The 19931-nt window shown below is 34.7% G+C and overlaps 1 protein-coding gene across 2 annotated transcripts in view; it reads left to right on the top strand.

The window, feature by feature from the left end:
• The window catches only part of LOC100917983 (neuroendocrine protein 7B2), a 62837-nt gene extending 44456 nt beyond the window's left edge, over nt 1-18381 (top strand). Inside the window, exons 4-6 of one of the 2 annotated variants that reach the window (XM_023500167.2) lie at nt 1858-1967; nt 11989-12042; nt 16727-18381. In XM_023500167.2, the coding sequence (XP_023355935.1) occupies nt 1858-1967; nt 11989-12042; nt 16727-16822 (260 nt within the window). In that variant the 3' untranslated portion in view covers nt 16823-18381. Of the gene's footprint in view, nt 1-1854; nt 1968-11988; nt 12043-16726 lie in introns of both variants that reach the window. The other variant, XM_003755968.4, reaches the window with a different exon arrangement.
• Nucleotides 18382-19931: the final 1550 nt, after the last annotated feature.

The raw sequence follows: 19931 nt of genomic DNA, 5'->3' as shown, positions 1-19931 counted from the left end.
CCCTCTCCTCAGTTTCTCATATAACCCGGACACCCTCCATTCTTTATTGGTTGTCCAAGGCACATAAAAGAGATCAGAATGAGTCATCTGCAGAGAATCCTTCCCAGAGAAGATCCAGGCTTTGAACAGTGCTGAGACCAAAGGAGTTTTGTCCTCCTCTTTGCAGGGAGCTGATGGAGTATAGATGTGGAACGAGGAATACAGAACATGGACAATATGTTAACTTACCTGACTGGACTTGTTACAAGGGAGAGTTCTGTGGAGGGAAGTCATTGAAGGGTGATAGTAATGCTTTAAAATGGCATCAATAAAACATTTATTAAAGGGGAATTAATATTTTTTGAAGACATTGTTTCTGAAAGATAGTATATCTGTTTAGAGCTGACCTTTGATTCAGTAAGATCTGAGTTCAAGTCTTGCCTTTGACCGCAGATCAATATCAATATAACATATCCATTGAACACAGAGTGGGTATGTTTTAGACTAATGGCTACCCAATCTTGACGGTTGCTGAACCACTGAGTGCCTCAGGTAACTCCCACAGATGGTGCCATTCTGCATCCTTGGAAAGAATGTTCACTTTAGTGCTACCATATGACGATGAAATAGATCTGGACCCAAAATACCGACAATAAGAAAGACACTGCCTATAGCAGCAGTCATGCTGGCCCAACACACACTCACACACACACACACACATTTCTTTATGGGTCTATCATGTGTCATGTGTTATTTATTAACTGTGGGGCACATTAAAATTTTGCAAAGTGTAATGTTGGGCAAAATCGGCTCTTCTCCCCCGCCCCTCTCCCCAGGAATGTGCATCTCTTATTAGAACTATAATTAGCCCAAACTCTACCTGAGACAAATTTATTTTGTGGGCAGGTGAGTAAAATGAAATCAGGAGAAGATTGTGGATGTGGTTGTGTCCTGCGTCTCCAGAGCTTTAGGAAGGTGAATCAAGGGACAGTCAAGGTTATCAGCAGGGGAGGGAAGGATCACAATTTCTCCCTTAAGTGTCTTGGGACAGAGTCCCATTTAGGCTCAAGCTGAATACAGCTGTGCCTAATCAATCAATCAGTAAAAGTTCCTTAAGTGCTTTGTACATGCCAGGTATTGTGTTAAGCACTAAACTATTGTATATGTGTGTTTTACATATATAAAAATTATTATGTAAAATTATTTTATCAGACAAGGGATTATTAATATTTATAATTATATTAATATAAAAATATAATAAAGCATACAATAATGTTATGGTTTATTAATCATATTGATAATTATCAATATTTATGTAAATATAGATATAAAATATATTGATGTTTATTTTTTCACTAAGGAGCACAAGTTATATTTATCTTTAAATATAGAATTAAGTATAGAAAAATAGAATAAATATAGAGAATATAGAAATGTATAATTATACATTTCTATATTCTCTATATTTATTCTATATATTACATATATAATCTAAAGCATTATTAGCATTGTATTTAAAGCAAAATGTATTCTGTGTTATAAGTTTAATGTAAAACAGTATGATAATATTACACTTTTCTCTAAGAAGCACAAGGAATTTCTAAAAGTCTAGGCACTAACTCCACCATATCCCTCTGAAGTAAATAGAAGGAAGTAGCCATCATCATTTTCAGTTTCCAGATGGGGGACGGGTCCAGAGAGGGAAAGTGGTTTACCTGAGATCACAGAGTGAGTCAAAAAGAAGCAGAAATAGATACATGGGATGCAGATGGGAATGTGATTCTGACCTTCAGTGGCCTGCCTTATTCCTATTAACCTTTACCCATGAGAGCATGCATGAGGTGCTTAGTCTCAAAGACTTCTGGCTGTTTGCAGTAGATGATGGATGTTTGGAAAACTCCCCTGACACCGCAGAGTTCAGCCGAGAGTTTCAACTACATCAACACCTTTTTGATCCTGAACATGACTATCCTGGCTTGGGCAAATGGGTGAGTTCAATTTTAATTACTACTGATCATAGTTGCTATTTGTATAATGTTTTAAAATTTGCAAAATGCTTTATGTACAACATCTCAACTGAGCCTCAGAGCAAACCTGTGGAATAGGTATCACAGGTATTATTATTCCCATTTAATAGATGAAAAAATTAAGGCTCAGAAAGATGGCATGGTTGACTATGGTCATATTGCTAATAGATATTAGAGGTAAGATTTGAAAGCAGGTCTTCCTCAATTCAAGCCCAGAACTCTCTTCACTGACCCACCCCGTGCCTTGTTTATTGAAGGTGGTAAAGTAGAGCTAATTTATATAGGAAATTTAGGATCAGAAAACTATTTAGAAACAGATTTATTAAAAGCCTAGAAGAGGGAAGGCCCTTAACTTTGTTGTCACCAGCTCCAGCAGTTTCCTGGCAAACATATTGAATAAATAGGTAAGCATTAAAAGTCTTTCAGATTAATATTTTGTTGGTTTAGGAATGACACAGGATAAGCATGTTATTTCCTATGTATTATACCATAACACAAATAATCCAGACACTAATTCTAGAAATTAAGACTTTATAAATATGACTATATCTTTAAAATTAAGTTAAATCAGGCAGTATTAATTAAGTCCATGCTGTGTTTTTGAGACATTTTGTTGTATTGTTATCATCTAATATGGCTTCCTTTGAGGTAGTGAATTTCTTGTTACTGCAGATGTTAGAGGATCTCTTTCTGGAGTCTATTCTGTCGTTACTAAATCTGAGAGGGCAGGGATCCAGCTTTTAGACTCTGAGTTTGGAGGTATTCCCAACTAAAGGTTTACTGTCATGTGTGGAAACACTACCTACTCTGCCCTATCTCACCTGAACCATTGGGGGAAAAAGTGACGATGTCTTAGCCCTCCATTAGTAGGAGATGGGAAGACTTCTCCTGACACTGAGGATTTGACCTCAGCCTCTATTCTTCCCTTCCCCATCTCAGGACTCAGGAAGATCACCAGATATTATACAAGATACATATATCGTTTCTGCCTTTATTCCCTCCTCCCTGGTATTATCACAGAATCTCAAGACTGGAAGGAGTCTCAGAGACTATCTAAAGCAATCTACAACTGAAGGCAAATTCTCTGTATAACATACCCAAGAAGTGTTCTCATAGCCTTTGCCTGAAAATCACCAATAAATGGGAAACTTATTATTTCCTTAGGTAACCCATTCCACTTTTTGATGGTAATACATTTTTTTTCATACATGAAGTCTAAATTGTCTCCTTATAATTTCTACTTATTGCTTATAGTTCTGCTATCCCCCTAAGCAAAACAAGCAATTATAATAAATAAATAACATTTATATAATATGTTAAGAGTAATGAATGTCTGATGAAGGAAGGATTTGAATTCATCCTTCCTAATTCCAAGTCCAATGTTCTCTCCACTATGACATTTAGCTGTCTAATCCTTCTTCCACCTGACAACTTTTTGAATACTTTAAAGACAGTGATTGTATCCATCTTCCATTTTCTCTTCTCCAGGTTAAATATCCCTCATTCTTCCAACCAATCTTCTTATGATATGAATTCAAGACTCTTCAGCATCCTGGTTACTTTCCTATGACTATTTTCTTACATTCCAAAGTGCTTCCTAAAATATGACTCCCAAAAGTGAACACAATACTCCAGATGTGGCCAGACAGAGTGGAATACAGTAATATTATTTCCTTCATCCTAGACATTATTCTTCTCTTAATGCAGCCTAGGATTGCATTAACTTTCTTGTCTGCTGTATCTCATTTTTGACTCACTGAACTTGTGGTCCATTACATTACCCAGATCATTTACAGATGATACTCCTCCCTATCTTATATTTTAGAAGTTATGAATGCAAGCATAAGACTTTGTATTTATCCATATTATATTTTATATTATTAGATTTGCTATTTGGAGAAAGAACAGGCTGATCCAACTTGTCATCATTATAGGACCCTAGAGGGTGACTGCAACTACTCCTCTCATTGCTTCAATTATCAGCTTTATGGTGATGATTTCTTTTGGAAAAAAAAAACCCAACACATTTCCATATTGGTCATGTTGGGAAAGAAAAATCAGACCAAAAGGGAAAAAACATGAGAAAGAAAAAACAAAAAATTAACTTAAAAAACTGAAAATAGTATGCTTCAGGCTGCATTTAGACTCAATTCTTTCTCTGGATGTAGATAGCATTCTCCATCATAAGTCTTTGGGAATTGTCTTAGATCACTCTGAGTGGTGATTGCTGAGAACAACTAATTCTATCATAGTTGAAATCACACAATATTGTTATTATTATGTTGTACACAATGTTCCCCTAGTTCTTCTCATTTCACTCGGCATCAGTTCTTGGATGTCTTTCCAGGTTTTTATGAATGTTGCCTGCTCATCATGTCCTACAGCACAATAGTATTCCATTACATTCATATACTATAACTTTTTCAGCCATTCCTCAATTGATGGGAATTCCTTCAATTTCCAGTTTTTGCCACTGCAAAAAGAGCTGCTCTAAATATTTTTTGTACATGTGAGTCCTCTTTCCTTTATCCCTTTTGGGATACAGATCTAATAGTGGCACTGCTGGGTCAAAGGGTATGTAGAGTTTGATAGCCCTTTGGGCATAGTTCCAAATTGCCCTCCAGAATGGCTGAATCAATTCATGGTAATTATTTCTTAATGAAATCTGTGTGTCTCATCCTAATGACTCCCCTGAATTTCAAAACGACGTTGCCAACTGCCTTGCTCAATATCACTTGGCTGTCCTAATGGCATCTCAAACTCAGCATTTCCTAAACAGAACTTGTTCCTGACCTGTTTCCCAACTTCTATTTCTGCTGAGGACATTACCATCCTCTAAGGTATCATCTTAGACTTTTTTCTTTTCTTTCATCCCTCTCATCAGTAATCAACCTTGTCAACATTCTCTATAGATCCTCTTCCTCTTTATCTTTACTCAAACAGCCTGTACCATAGTTCAGACCCTTAGTATCTTTTAGCTGAACTATTATATTAACCTCCTAATTGGTTAACTGGTGCCATTGGTTCCAACCTCATCTCTCTTAGTTTATTCTTCACACAGCTGGAAAAATAATTTTTTGAAGGCACAGATACATCTTCCCCTCAACCCCAAATCCATTCTAAAATCCTTGGTGACATATTGACTATAGGATAAAATAGAAATTTCTCAGTTTACCATTTAAAGCCCTTTAAAATCTGGAGCTAACTTATCTTTCCTGAATTATTTTATATCACTTATCTTTGTACATTCTATTCCAATTTAGGTAGCTACGGATGTGCAGTTGATAGAGTGGTAAACCTGGAGTACAGAAGACCTGAAATTAATATTTCAAGTTGGAATTCAGGAAGACTTGAATTCAAATGTAACCTGGGACTTTTCTTTTTAGCTCTATGACTCTAGGCAAGCCACATAACCCCGTTTCTTCAACTGTAAAATGGACTTAATAACATCTACCTCCTGAGTGTGTTGTGAAAATCAAATGAGATTTTTATAAAGCACCTAGCATAGTGCTTGGAATGTATTAGGTGCTTAATTGATGCATTTTTCCTACTTTCCTTCCATAATTGTCTTATTCTTCTCCTTACTCAACATTCCATAAGGACCTATGTTCAAAACTTAGTTCTATTTACTTAGTGCTATTTACTGATCTTGGGTGAATCATTTAACTCTGACCTTCAGTTTCCTCATTAGTAAAATAAGAGGGTTGAACTAAGTGCCCTTATAAATTCTCTCCTAGGTCTAAATCCATGGACCTTATGATCCAGTATCTTGTGATTTTCTTCCTACTATTCCACAGTGCCTCTTTAGATTGGATTTGAGCTATGTCTTGATTATAGGTAGGATTTGTAGGAAAACAAGAAAAGAGAGTTCAGAAATAAACATGGGAATGGAAGGAAATGAAAGGGTATAATCAGGGTAACTAGCTTAATTGGAATGGAGGATTTGTATTTCAGAGCAGGGAGAAAGAAATTTGTATAGGTAGTTTGGAACTAAATTATGGAAAGTCTTTAGAAAGGATCACAGGAATATCAATTTAGAGATGAAATGCACCTTAAAGTTATATGGTTCTGAATCCCCCAATTTAACAGATAAGGAAACAGAGGCCCAGAGTCATGAAATGACTTGCTCAGGTTTACACAATTAATAAGTGGCAGAGATGGAATTTCAACCCAGGTGTTCTGATTGCAAATCCAGTATTCTAGGAATTTAAACTTGATGTGAAAGAAAAACAAACTTAGAATCTTGAAGAAGAGATTGATTTGATAACAACTGCTCTTTATTAAGATTAGTCTGGCAACTAATGTTAATTAGGAGACAATTTTAAAATCATAGACAAATCATAAGATCTCACAAGTCATTTTCTTTGACACATACAGTCTCATGACCATCTCCTCTGTAATATTCCCAATGTGCAAATTTCAGAGCTTCACTCAAAGATGTCTATTGAGCAAGAGCATGCAATCTTCCAAGGTCATTCATTCTACTTGTGGACAGCTCTCATTATTAGGAAATATATTTTTACATGCAGTCAAAAATCTCTCTTTCTACAGTTTCCAACATTGTCACCTAAATTCAAGCAGAAAAACCTTATTTCCTGTTTTGTGTGACAGTCCTTCAAGTTCTTGAAGTTAGTGATTGTCTTTCTTGATGTATCAATGGATGCAATTTTTTTCTAATACTTGAAAAAACAATTTTATCACACTTTGCTATAATTTCTCCTATCTCTGTGTATGTTCAAAAATCTCACAATCTAATGAGCATGGCCCTCTGGGAAAGATGCTGCTGTTATTCCTATTTTACAGATAAGGCTGTTGAAGATCAATCAGCCATAGTAGTGGTGGTTCTGAGCCTTCTTTAATCCTTCCTTTTCCTCCATGATAGTTTCAGAAAAGTCCCTATAGCAACATATGCAAAAGATGATCAGCATCTAAGGTGATGGTAATAACCATAAAGGGAGAAAAGGAAAAAATATTGATTAAGGAATTAACAAGACATGGAAAGTGGAAAAGGAAATTTAATAAAGGAGATAGAGACTAGGGTGACCTCAAGGCTTTTGGTTTAATAGATTAGAAGAGTAGTGTTACTTTAGAAGGAAGTAAATGGTAAATTTTGAGAGCATAATTTCAGCAAGATGGTGACATAACTAGTTGTCAAAGGGATAAGCAGTAACGGATGGAAAGAAATCAGAGGCAGACAACACTTTCTAGGACTTGAAGGAGTCAAATTTTGATTGTACCTAGAAGAGTCAGAAGGATGAAGTGGAGAGTTTGTTTTTAATTAGGGAAAACCCATTCATAATTGAGATAGAAATGAGTGTGTAAAAAAGAGGGATTAAAGATATTAGTGGGAATGGAGAAGGGTATCTGTAAACTCTCAATGAAGGAGATAAAAATTGAATCCTGAATATAGTTGGATGAGTTAGCTTTAGAATAAGAAAGGGAGATCTCTGCATGTAAGGTTGACAAGGTAGATGGTGATGTGAAGATATGAGGTTAGACTATATTAATCAGTTCTATGACTTTGGAGAGTGATATCACATTATTAGAATGAGATGTGAAGAAGTGGCAGCTTTAGAAAAATATATATTTATAGGTCTTCAGTTGGCACCGGAGGTAAGAGAGGAATAAAAAAAAATTATACAGCAGAACCAAGGGTTGGATCAAAGCTAGAACTCTTTCCTTTAGTCTTTAATGGTCTCAGTTTTGCATGGTTTTGTGTTTTCTTCCAGTAATGGTCTGTGGTCCAAGAGTAAGAGTGGAAAAAACAGAGTATGGAGATGGAAAAAGTTAGGTAATAGCATATCAAGTTTGGAGGAAGGAATCCAGAGTACTGGATAGGGCAATTTTGAATTAGTTAACCTCGGGAAGATGAGAGAGAATTTAGGTGGAGTCAGAAGTACCAAGTAAATAAAAGCTCCAATAAAAGCAGAAAATAGGTTTGGTGGGTGTAGGGAAATAGGGGAGGTAGAAAATATCTTCTTTCCTTCTTCCCAATTTTTTTTTTAAAGAGAATGAGGCAGTTGGGGTTGAATGACTTACCCAGATCACAAGCTAGCATCATGTTTCTGAGGCTGGATTTGAACTCGGGTCCCTTCTGTTGCCAAGGTTGGTACTCTATGTATTGTGCCACTTGGTTGCCTTCCTCTTCAGTCATTCTATTAACAACTCAGTCTCTAGTTCACCTCCTTGAAGAATTAACACATATACATATTATATCTATGTTTCTGTTACTTGTTTTATATGTATGTATTAAGGCCAAAGGTTAGAACTTGAAATCCCTATACAAGGAAGGAACTATTAGTAATCCATTAAGTTAGGTCATGTTTAGACGTTTATTATCAATTATGATCATTTTTTAAAACTTAGCTCTCTTTGGTTTATTGCCTTATTACTGACTGGTACTAAGGTAATTAGTTTTTAATTTGCAAACATGTGGTTTTTTAGTAGGGTTTCACTACCTCCAATCAGTATTCCATAGATTAAGACTTCTCAAGAAAGCATAGTTTCTTATGCATTCCTTTTAAGGACAATGGAATAAGTACATATACATATTGTGTGTGTACAACATACTCATATACATATATCTTAATTGACTTGCCTATGGTTACCCAGTTAGTATGTGTCAGAGGTATGAACCCAAACTCTGTCTTTTTCCCTCCCATCTCTCTCCCACCTTCTCTGTCTCTCTGTCTTTGTCTTTCTGTCTCTATCTTCTTTTCCCTCTCTTCTTCTCTCTCCCTCCCTCTCTCTTTTTTTAATATATCTATATCTGTACTTACAGTATATATAACACAATATATATAATATATATGTATGTGCATGTCACACATATATCACATATTTCAAATATATACCAACACAATTAACATTTTAATTAATTAATCAGTGACCTGGGCAACTCTCTGAGATAGATGTGTTAGAGATGAGTTGAATTGATAGGAGTTTCCACACTGATACTTTCTCATATCAATTGAAATCATAGATCTAATATGTACATTCTGATTATTTCTATAATAACTTACTATTTTTTCATAAATTTTTGTTAGAAATTATTATTTATGTAGTTATTTAGGGTTTGCAAAACACTTTGCACGTGAAAACTTTCTGATGATATGACAAAAATTAAAACACATGAGGAAACCAGATCTCAGAGATATTAAGTGATTTGCTGAGGGTCAATGCCTAATAACTAAGTGATAAAATCAGAATTTGAATCTATATCTTCCTTACTTAATTTCACTACTCTATCCACTGCATCTCTAAGCTGAACATCAGTATCTCTCTTGTCCCTTTCACTAAATTATTTATTCTCCTTTGTAATTTTATGTAGACATCCATTAAACATTGGCCAAAGAGCTTTAAAAGCTGAATAAATTAATGTATCATTTTACTACTTATGTTTCACTAATATCTTTTGGGAGTCTATCATGTCTACAAACAAGGGGAGGAGGGAGTTGTTCTGTGAGAAATAAATAGCCACACTCTGATGCTAAACAACTTACACTTGAAATCTGTGGTTCGTTCTTATAAATTTCACACTCCTTCCCCTCTTATCCTTGAATTGTATATACTTCTCAGGGGAAAAATTTTTTTGACTTAGGAAAACAAGTATTTGCCCTTTCTAAAGAGGCAGCACTGTTCTTGATCAGCACCTTGGATGACTCCTGAGCATTTTCAGTAAAACAAAGCAAATGGTAGGGTGAACATGGGCTAGATGAGGACAGTCCCCTTTGTTCAGTGCTGCAAACGTAAATTAACAATGAAATCACTATGCTGTCTTTAGTTTAACTTGCTTCTTTCAAATGGCCATTGCTCTTTTACTCAGGACTATGCTTAGGTATTTCTGGGTTTATGGCATGACTGGGTTCCCGAGTTCCCACCAAACCTGGTCTCTCAACTCTATACAATCTGTATTTAAAACTACCAGAATTTAGTTGCTCTCAACCCGATTCCTATGTCATTACACCTAACTCTTGGTAGTAAACATACCCTTAGCATGACCCATGGTTTGGACTTGGTTTCTCCTCACTGTATACAGCTCTATTTGATAAACATAGCATGATCATTTATCCTGAGAAAGTAATTCTTTACAAGGTAGTCCCAAGATTGGTACTGAATCTCTCACTACTCAGTTGACCATGTTTGAAGAAGTCAAAACTGGTTGGTCATTTGTCATGACATTGAAGTGGGTTTAATACTTCAATTTACAATTTACTAAATGACTTTTAATAGCAGTATGCAGCCTGTCAAAGGAAGGTGCCAATGAGGAAAATCTTCCAGAAGTGGAAGACACTTACTGAAAAATACAGTATAAAGTAACAGCTAAGAGAGTGACTTCAAAATGCCACGATGCTCTGTGATATTTTTTCTCAATGGAAATAAAATCATTGCCCACTGCCTTTTATTGTTCCAGCAGACCATAATTGCAAAGCTGAGAGAGATTCCCTATCATACTGATGTTCTTAATCTGAAAATTCCTGAATTTGTATTAAGATATTTTATTTCTATTTCAACATAATCCCTTTTTAAATCCTCTGTATTGCTAACTTAAACTCATGTTGAGATGATTTTCTGCCTGGTGATGCTAATATTAGTGCCACTCTGGGCATTGGGAATAACATCACATTTATAGAGAAGGCAATTGTCAAACTGCAAAATTAAAGAGCCCAAGAGTGTAATAGACTTATTCCTAGAGGGATAATCTACATGTCTGACTTTTCTCTCTTCAAATATTAAATTGAACTGTTCCCCAAGAAAGCTGACAAGTGTGACTGCAGCCAAGAACATCCCTCTTTGGCAGATGGAAGGGCTCTTTGCCTTTCCTTCCCTGGCACAACTTCCATGCATAGTTGAGGTTGGGCAAGAGATAGTGTTGTGAATCAGGGGGATTTTAATGAACATAAAAAGTACAAAGCTCATTCTTGGCACTTGTCATTTTTTGTCTCCACATCTATTATTTCTAAAAATATATATACTCAAACAACTCAAAAGGATACAAGCAGAGAATAAATTTGTATTTCACCAAAACTTTATGCTTCACTTCCTTTATCAAAGTTAAGGAAGCTTATTTAGAATAAGATGAATCACCTCATTTATACTTTATTTTCCCTTCGTTTAAAAAACCAAACTAAACTAAATAACAACCAACACAAACACCACCATTCTTCTTCTCCCATCCCACTCACAGGTTAAGTTTTCTGTCTTTTATAATCATAATAGAAAGAAAAATCTGTTGAGCATGTGTCCTATATTCTTGAGCTTATTCAACTCCACTATGTGTTTGAAATATAGCAGTATGTGGAAACACTTATACAAACTGTGGTAACAGAACTTTTTTTTCTCAACATAACTTTCCTTTCTGCCAAGAAGTTTTTTTGGCAGTTTTTAAAAGGTTCACTCTATTAAAAATGTTATGGACCAAATGGTTTTCTTAGCATCTTTACTGGGGGCACTAACTTAAAACTACAGATGGATTGGTTGCAGAAGTTATGATGTTGAATTTATTTACTTGGAGGATTGTTACAAATAATCAAACACTACACCCCTGAAGCAATTAGTTTATGCAGTTTATTAAAAGGGAGTTAGACACCATTCTCATTTTCACTCTCTCCCCAAACATTCCCAAACTCCAATGGCTAGTTCCACCCATATCTTTTCATGGGGAGGCGCTAGATCTGTGCTAGACTGGTTTCTAGTGCTTGTATTTTAAAGTGTATTTTCCTATTTATATGATTGTTGATGACACTGCTGGGCCTCTGGGCACTCCAAAGGACTTTATTAAAAGCTGAAAAACCACTAACTTTTCTCTTGTGGTTTATCTTTCTGACACGACATTCTTTTCATCTAGTTTTGTTTCCAAAATATGTGTATGCAAATGTTCACAGGAAACACAGAGTATTGCTTTTAAAATAGACATTCACCAAATTTGATCCATACTTCTGCATTTGTTTTTTTTTTCTCTTCTCCCCTTCCCTCTCTCTAGAACAAGAAGCTTTTTTATGAAAAGATGAAAGGTGGACAGAGACGGAGGAAGAGGGTAATCTACAGTTAACTGCTTGACTATTTTTCTATGTGATGTTATCTGAAAAACTGACAAATGGTGAGATGTTGGATTGTTTTGAAGCATCCTGGGACTTGGCATATGTATTTATGAAAAATTAGGAGAGTGGTACAACATAAAGAGAGATCGTATTCTGAAAGTATGAACTAGACTCTAATTGGCTGCTGAGGTTTTGGAATACAGTATTAAGAATCATAGTCATCATACCTGCTATAGGTTCAATTCATTAAAAACTCAGTAAGTGCTTACTCTGTACCTAAATTTGTGCTAGGTACTGTGGGAGGTCCCAAAGAAGCCACTAAAATGGACTCTGCCAACGAACCTTTGATGGAGCCCAGTTCTTTGCTTTTCCTTATGAAGTCTCCATGTAATAGGTTTGCATGCAGCAAAGAGATACTTTACATATATGAAACACAAAAAATTCAATAGAGTCAAAGGCTAAATATGATGGTTCAACCAATAATTTACATGAGCATTTTGTTAGAAAAGCTAAATTCAGCATTTTTTTTCCTTCAATTTGCCTAGAAATCCTTCTGTTCTTTTCCTGTCCAGATTATGGTAGAATTTCCTGAGCCATTTCATTTGCCACCTATCACATTTATTTCTGCTTGGAGATTTCAACACCATTTCTCCATCTTAGTTATCTAACGTTGAACTCAACTGTTTATGTTCTTGTTTGACAATTATGACATTTCCTTGAAAGAACTGAATGGACTTAGGTTTTTAATAAATTTTTGAGTACTGATATTCTAAAATTGAACAGGTGAAGTTTTGTTATCCCACATTTTTCCCTTAAAGGAGTTTTACAGTATCATCCCTTTCAATTTGATGAGAATACAGCTATTACCTAGTCAACACCTATTTTGTGTTGCATTAAAAAAAAAAAACAATGATGACAACACAAGTATATCACATGGAATTTAATGCAGAAAAACAAGACAAATGGGCCCTATCAAAAGTGGGGGAGCCAGGCAAAAATAGTTGCAAAATTGTTCTGAATTATATTGCCTAATCTATTTCCTTACTACTGATGAATTTTCCTTCTTCTGGCCTTAGAGTTGTATAGTCTGTCCAGCAATATCATTTACCTCCACAGTTCCATGTCACAAAGATCCAAAGCTTCTGTCTTAGTTTGAGAAAGAACAGATACTCCAAAAGCAGATTTTATAGGAAAGATTCATAAGATATTGAAAGGATAGAAAAAATATCTTATTTGGCAGAATTAATTACTCTGTTTAGGAATCTTTGTCATTTGAGAATGAATAAAATATCCATTTGCAATCTTATAGTTGGAGATGGAAAAGGGCCTAGGGAATAGTGACCGTGGAGGAAGATGCAGAATTCCAGGTCCTTACATCCTTATAACTGTGCTAGTAATTGGCCATTATGTGGAGATTTACCAGGGAGATGCCCATGATTTCCATGTCCTCTACTCTCCATGATACATAAATTACACCTTCCTTAAATAACTCAGAAAAGATCCTCAATTTTTTCCAATTCCTATCCCACCACCACCTCTATTCTCACTTAGGGAATGTCAGTGGGTGACTACTTAGGTCTTATCCTTATCAAACCCAGATACCAAAATTTTGGAACTTTGGCCAGAGTTTATATTTTAGCCTCAACTTCCTTCACATGGAAAAGGCCTAGAATTTATGTCCATGAAGGTCAATGTGACCTAGTATCAAGTACTGTCTGTTCTTCTGGACAAAGATCATGCCCTCAAGCCAGAAGCCTTGGGTAACAGAAGCTGCTTTCCTTATAATCAGTATTCAGATGGCCTTCACAGTTTGATTGAAGACCTTAACCATCTCATTAAGTCCATGATTCAGAAAAAAGAAATTCTGGACTAGTTTAAAAGCAAGACTTCTCCCAAAGAGTTTAGCCTAGACTGTGGGTTTTTAGACAAAAAAAATCAAGAGCAGAGGTCCAATTCTTATTTTTATTTCAGAGGAAAGAAAGAAAAAAAGAAAGTAAAGACCCAAGTGCTAGATCTGGCTCCATTAACTTCATACACTGTATTCCATAGGCTAAATCAAACTTTGTTGCGTCTCAATCCTTCAGGTTATAAATAGGGATAAAATTCTTGTCTAATCTTATCTCTGATCTCAGAGAGAGTTTTCTATGAAAGTATCTTCCTTTCTTTAGACGAAAGATGCTAGATAAAAAAACATTTTACAAAGTTTGGTTATCCTTCAAATGGCTGCATATTCCAAAATTTAAAATTATATCTTTGGATTTCAGTGATTCCATGTTTCCAAATGGTGACAAATTATGGTTTCCAAAGGTGAGGCAGGTTTAAATCTACACTTAGCAGCTATTTGACCCTGGGAAAATTACTTAAGCAGTGTCAATCAAAGTACTTGGCCCATAGTAAGTTGTTGCCTTACCTCAGTTTTCTCACTTGTAAAGTAAGTTTCTCTACCTCACAGAGTTGTGAGAATCAAATGAGATAGCATATGCAGCACTTTGCAACCTTAAAATGATATATAAATATTACTTTTAGTATTATTTTATTTCATATCTCTTTTTTATGTCAACCCTATGAGTCTTGGAAGCACACAAATTATTATTCTCATTTTTCAGGTGAAGAAATTGAATACTGGGGAGATTTAGCAACTCTCACAGAACCATAACTGAGGGGGTGGCAGTGCTCACACATAATAAAAAAGTTGACATTTATAGAGCATTTCTAGGTTTACCTACATTATCTCATGTGAGCCTTATAGCAGACTTATAAAGTAGATATTATTATCCCCATTATACAGATGAGGAAAGTGAGAGATTAAGTAAACTTGCTTGTGGTCACAAGTATCTGATTTGAACCCTGCTGTTCCCTCTTTTGAATTCAGTATGTTCTATCACCCATTTTTCATGCTGTCTCTCGTGTTTGATACTGCTTTCCCAGATTGTATCTGCTAATTGCTGGGTCCTAAAAGATAATTTTAACAGAGAACTGAAATATTCTCACAAATGGAGAAATTGAATTGGAGTGGAATTTTTTGGGTGGTTTAAAAAACATTCAAATAAATGCCCTTTTCCTTTTCTCTCCCTTCCTGTTATTTTTCCTGCTCTCAATCTTCACTACATTTTCCTCGCTTGCTCCTCAATATGGTACTTCCTGGGTTTAGGTAGATGGGGAAACATTAAAATGTCACATAAAAACCCATTGCCAGTGGTAACCTCCCTAAACTTCCATCTTAGTCCAGAGTGCTGCATATGGTTTACATGAGACTTTATGTGATCATCCAAAACCAACCAAACATTCAGATTTTCACTTGCAAAACACTTTACATTCAACCTTTAAATGTCTTCCTCATTGTTCAGTCTTTACACATATTCAATTAACATTGGTGTGTTCCCCTTTATTTAGTCTAAAAGCATTTAAATTTACCTAGAAAAATGATTTCCCAGAAAGTGACTTTAAAAAAAATAACATCACCCTTCATGCAGGAATTTCCACAAATTTCAATCAGGTTGATCTGTTTCATTTCTGAGCCCATTTTTGACTTGCTTTGAAGTAGAGCCCCAACAAGAAAAGATACAGTGTTTGCAGGAGAGCTTGAAAACCTTCCCGTGATTGAATCATTTAGCTGTCAGATGCAAAAACTGATCCTCCAATCTAGCATTCAAGGGATCATGTTTAGTTAAATGCTCTGAGTATTGCACCTCTACCTGAAGCCTTTAGAAAGGAAATGTGGTTTTTTGAACAGTGTGTTGCCCTATTTGGACACAAAGTTCCAGCAATGTTGCCTTGGTGAATTTGTCCATGTGAATTTTACATGTAATTGAATTGTAATCATTCTGGAATCATAAAATCCCAAAGCTCCTTTCTTATTTTTGTTGGGTCTTTGGAAAGATTTTTCAATAAACAAATATCTTCAAAAGCTTTTGCAACAATTTTACTTCCTGTGAAAGACAATATTGCAAGGCTCCAATTACTTATTTGAACTCAAAATACTACAAAATAGATGTGAGTTGGAGCAGCAATGGAAAAACTTTGACTCATTCAGCATGCTACCAGATGGAGGAGTATTACAGAATATAGAGACCAGTATTGAAATACAGGCTTTTTCCAAAGTGTATAGCTTTTCAATATGACCAACTGATTTTATGAAAGTACTAGTGACTCCCACTATGCATCTCTACTTCACTACTAAAGTTAATACTTGAATGGAAAAATATCACTTGTGACAATGAAAAAAGTCTCTTCAGTAGCTTTTGAATTTTAATTTCAATTCTAGTATGCTTATAAATCTTCAGAGCTATTTTTTCAGAAAAGTACTTGATGAATTAAAAAATAAAACTGTCCACAGAAACATAGTAAGAAAATTTGCTATATATAGGGATCAATAGCTAGGTTATTGGGAAGCTTATTCATCCAAACATTCATATTGCATTGGTAAAACAAGCCAGATTATGAGGAAGGAGGTTGGTTGTTAACTATTCTACAGGTAAATAACATAAATTTTCATTAGAACCCTGAAATAATAATTCAACTAATGGAACCCTTCAGTAAAGCCATCATAAAGTGATCTAGCTTATACAGATAGGGTCATTTGCTCACATTTTGGGCATATCATAGTACATTGCTTCCATATGTTTTCCTGTGTTATGCATAATTGATCCTTTTTATATCACTAAACTATGTATTTTTCAGAATGTGAACCCCTATCTGCAAGGGCAGAGACTGGACAATGTGGTGGCAAAGAAGTCTGTGCCTCATTTTTCAGATGAGGACAAAGATGAAGAGTAAAGTGAAGAAGATTAAAGAATACAGATGCAGCCCATTATATCATAATATTGCTTACGTGTATTGACTATTAAAATCCTAGTGAATGGCAGCATGTTTATTGTTTATATAATTATGGATGAAAAGCAGCTGTATTTATGACATTGAGTTGTCATAGATAAAGAAAAGATGTCTCTGCTTTCTGTTAAATTATTGTAATAGGAGCTTTGAGGATATTTTGTTTCAGGCCTGGAATGGGCTTCCAAATTAAAGTGATTTTGATAGCTAGTGTATACATCTACAGTCATAAAAAGCAAGACCATAAAATTTACTCAGTTTGGTGGTAGTTTAAATGATGTTTGGGATCTAGTTTGATACCTGTTACTCTAAAAAGCAGAGTTTGATTTTGATTATTTAGTTCACCAAGCCCTATACCCCAATAAATATTATTTTACTCATGAGAAGTAGCTGATGCTTTCCACTTGGCTCTATCTTATAAGTAGGCCTACATACTACCATGTGTATAAGGATCTTTAAAAGTGCACTTGGTTTCTATTCTGCTGTTCATTGACCTAATATCACAAACTGCAAGAATTTTCCCTTAACCAGATGACTGAAGAGATGTGTAGCTTTCTTTCAGGGTAGACATTAGAAGTTTGCAAAATGACTTGAACAAACACATTAGAGGTGAAAGTAAAGTGGTGGGCTTATGGCAACAATTCTATATATATTTCATTTAAGCTAGAATTGTTTCCTGATTCTTCATCTGCTAAATGGAACTTGGCCCTCTGATCAATTTTGACCATTAGGAAGGTTGCTAAAGTAAAATCCTTCAACTTAGAGTTCATGGTAGATAAAATAAAACTGAACGCTGTATCCTATATTATATGAGAACTGATTACAAAGAATTCAGAAAAAAAAGGATACATAGAGTGAATGATTTAAAATCTACAATGGAAGTATGGATAATTCTCTCAAAAATAAAATTCTTGGATTTGATTTTCAGGAAAATTATTGCACACACTAATAATGGAATGTTTATGAGAACATAGAAAAGAAAGGGGCGATCAGTAAGAGTCAATATTGGCTCTTCAAGAGCAAGTGATGCCAGTTTCACAATATTACTTTTTTGACATAATTACTCTACAAAACAAACAATATAATGTTATAGTATCATAGTCGCAATGTATTTGGAATTAAGCAATGCATTTGATGTAATTCCTCATGTTATCTTTGTAGGATAGATGGTGATGTGGACTTTATACTTAGATAGATTTGGAACTGGGTGAATGATCAGAATGAGCAAAAAGGGAATTAATGGGTCAATGTTAACCTGGAGGAAAGTTTCTCTTAGAATACTGCAAGGTTTCGTGCTTGGTCTTGAAAGCTTGGCCATTTTTATGAGATTTGGAGAAAGGCATACATGACATTATTGGATTCAGCTAACATTTGGGATGACAGAATACAAAAATGATGTTTTGGATCTAAACAGAGTCCAAAAAGGTCTTAATGAAATGTACAAATCTGATGTATTAAAATTGAAGAGGGATTGATTAAAAAAATCCTATATTTGGACTAAAAAATTGGTGTCAGAACATTTGAGTTCACATTTCAGTTTTGCCAATTAATATTTTCATGAACTTGGGCAAATGACAACATTTCTGGGTCTATTTTCTCATATGAGGGATTAGACTAGATCATTTTTAAAAAGTTGTTTTCAACATTACATTATATGATACTATAATCTATACAAATAGAGGATAGGAAAGCCATTGTTGTATAATAATTCATGTGAGTAAGATCTAGTTGTTTATTTTTAAATACATTAAGAATTCAGTGTGAGTTAATAAGCTGAAAAGAGAGTCCCAAAGGCCAATGTAATCTTAGGATATATTGACAGAAACATTGTCCAAAATGTTGGAGATAATATTAGGCAATAAAAATTTTGGGGGCTTGCTATCCATAATTGTAAAACCTAGAGGCTTATACAAGATGATCTCTAAAATTCTGTGACTTACTTATTCATTGATCATAATCATCATCATCATCATCATCTTTTGGCACCAGGAAGGATCAAAAGATAAATTAAAAAAGCTATGTCATCAAAAATTTATAATTTTGGGGAATAGACACAGAATACAAATATCTAGAATATGATACAGAGATTTAGCATTTTTACAATATAAAAATGCTGGGACTAGAAAATTTGTTGGGCAGGATAGACAAAGATAGCTGGGGCCCCTGAATTCAACTTGGATTCTCTGGTTTCTAGTAATTCATAACAATGAGTAGGAAGTTGGAAAGATAAATGGTGACCATGATCATTAGGTCATTTAAAATAATAGATTACAGGCATTAAAAGCACCTATCTTGCCCTCAGGTTGCTAAAGCAATTAGTAGAATATTTCATGTTACCAGTTAGAGGAACCTAAGATGCTTATTATTTAAGGTAATGGGAAAATAAATCCTAGTTCCAGCCAATAAGTTCTTAACTGTACTACACATCGTTGTTATTAACAGAAAGCTGTTTTCAACTAATATTTTCTTTCTGGATCATCTTGTTTTCCCACATTATTCTTCTTAAAGTCAGAACTTAGTTTGTTCTTACATAACTAATGTCATTTTCTAAGTACTAGAAAAATCATAACAAAAACAGCCATAAGAAAATCCTAACAATTTCCTCTATTTTAAGGGATAGAGAATTGAGTTACTGGAAATTTAAGTCAATATTAGCAAAATAAAAATTTTTACTTATACTTACTACCAAATCTAATAGATATTTAATTTTTGTAATTTATATATATCTAATATCTAATAGCTATAGGATCCTTCAGACCCTAACAATATGAAATTAAGTGACATAATGGATGTGAAAACACTGACACACTGTTTAAGATGTGTGAAATGGAAACGTTGTTAGGTCTGGACTCAAAGAACATGATTTCAAATGCTACCTCTACCACTTATTATTTGTGTGACATCTCTCTGGATTTCAGTTTTATCTGTAAAATGAGTATATTTGGTTAGATAAGTCCTAAGAAGCTATATAGCTCTAAATCATTTCCTATTGAATGTAGATAAACCATATACATACTATAGATAAAGACATTCAGCATATAATAATGTAATAACA

Source organism: Sarcophilus harrisii, chromosome 2 (assembly GCF_902635505.1).
Source record: "Sarcophilus harrisii chromosome 2, mSarHar1.11, whole genome shotgun sequence".
Taxonomy (NCBI): Eukaryota; Metazoa; Chordata; class Mammalia; order Dasyuromorphia; family Dasyuridae; genus Sarcophilus; species Sarcophilus harrisii.
The sequence above is the reverse complement of the archived record's forward strand: the minus strand, read 5'-3'. Positions and strand labels throughout refer to the sequence as shown.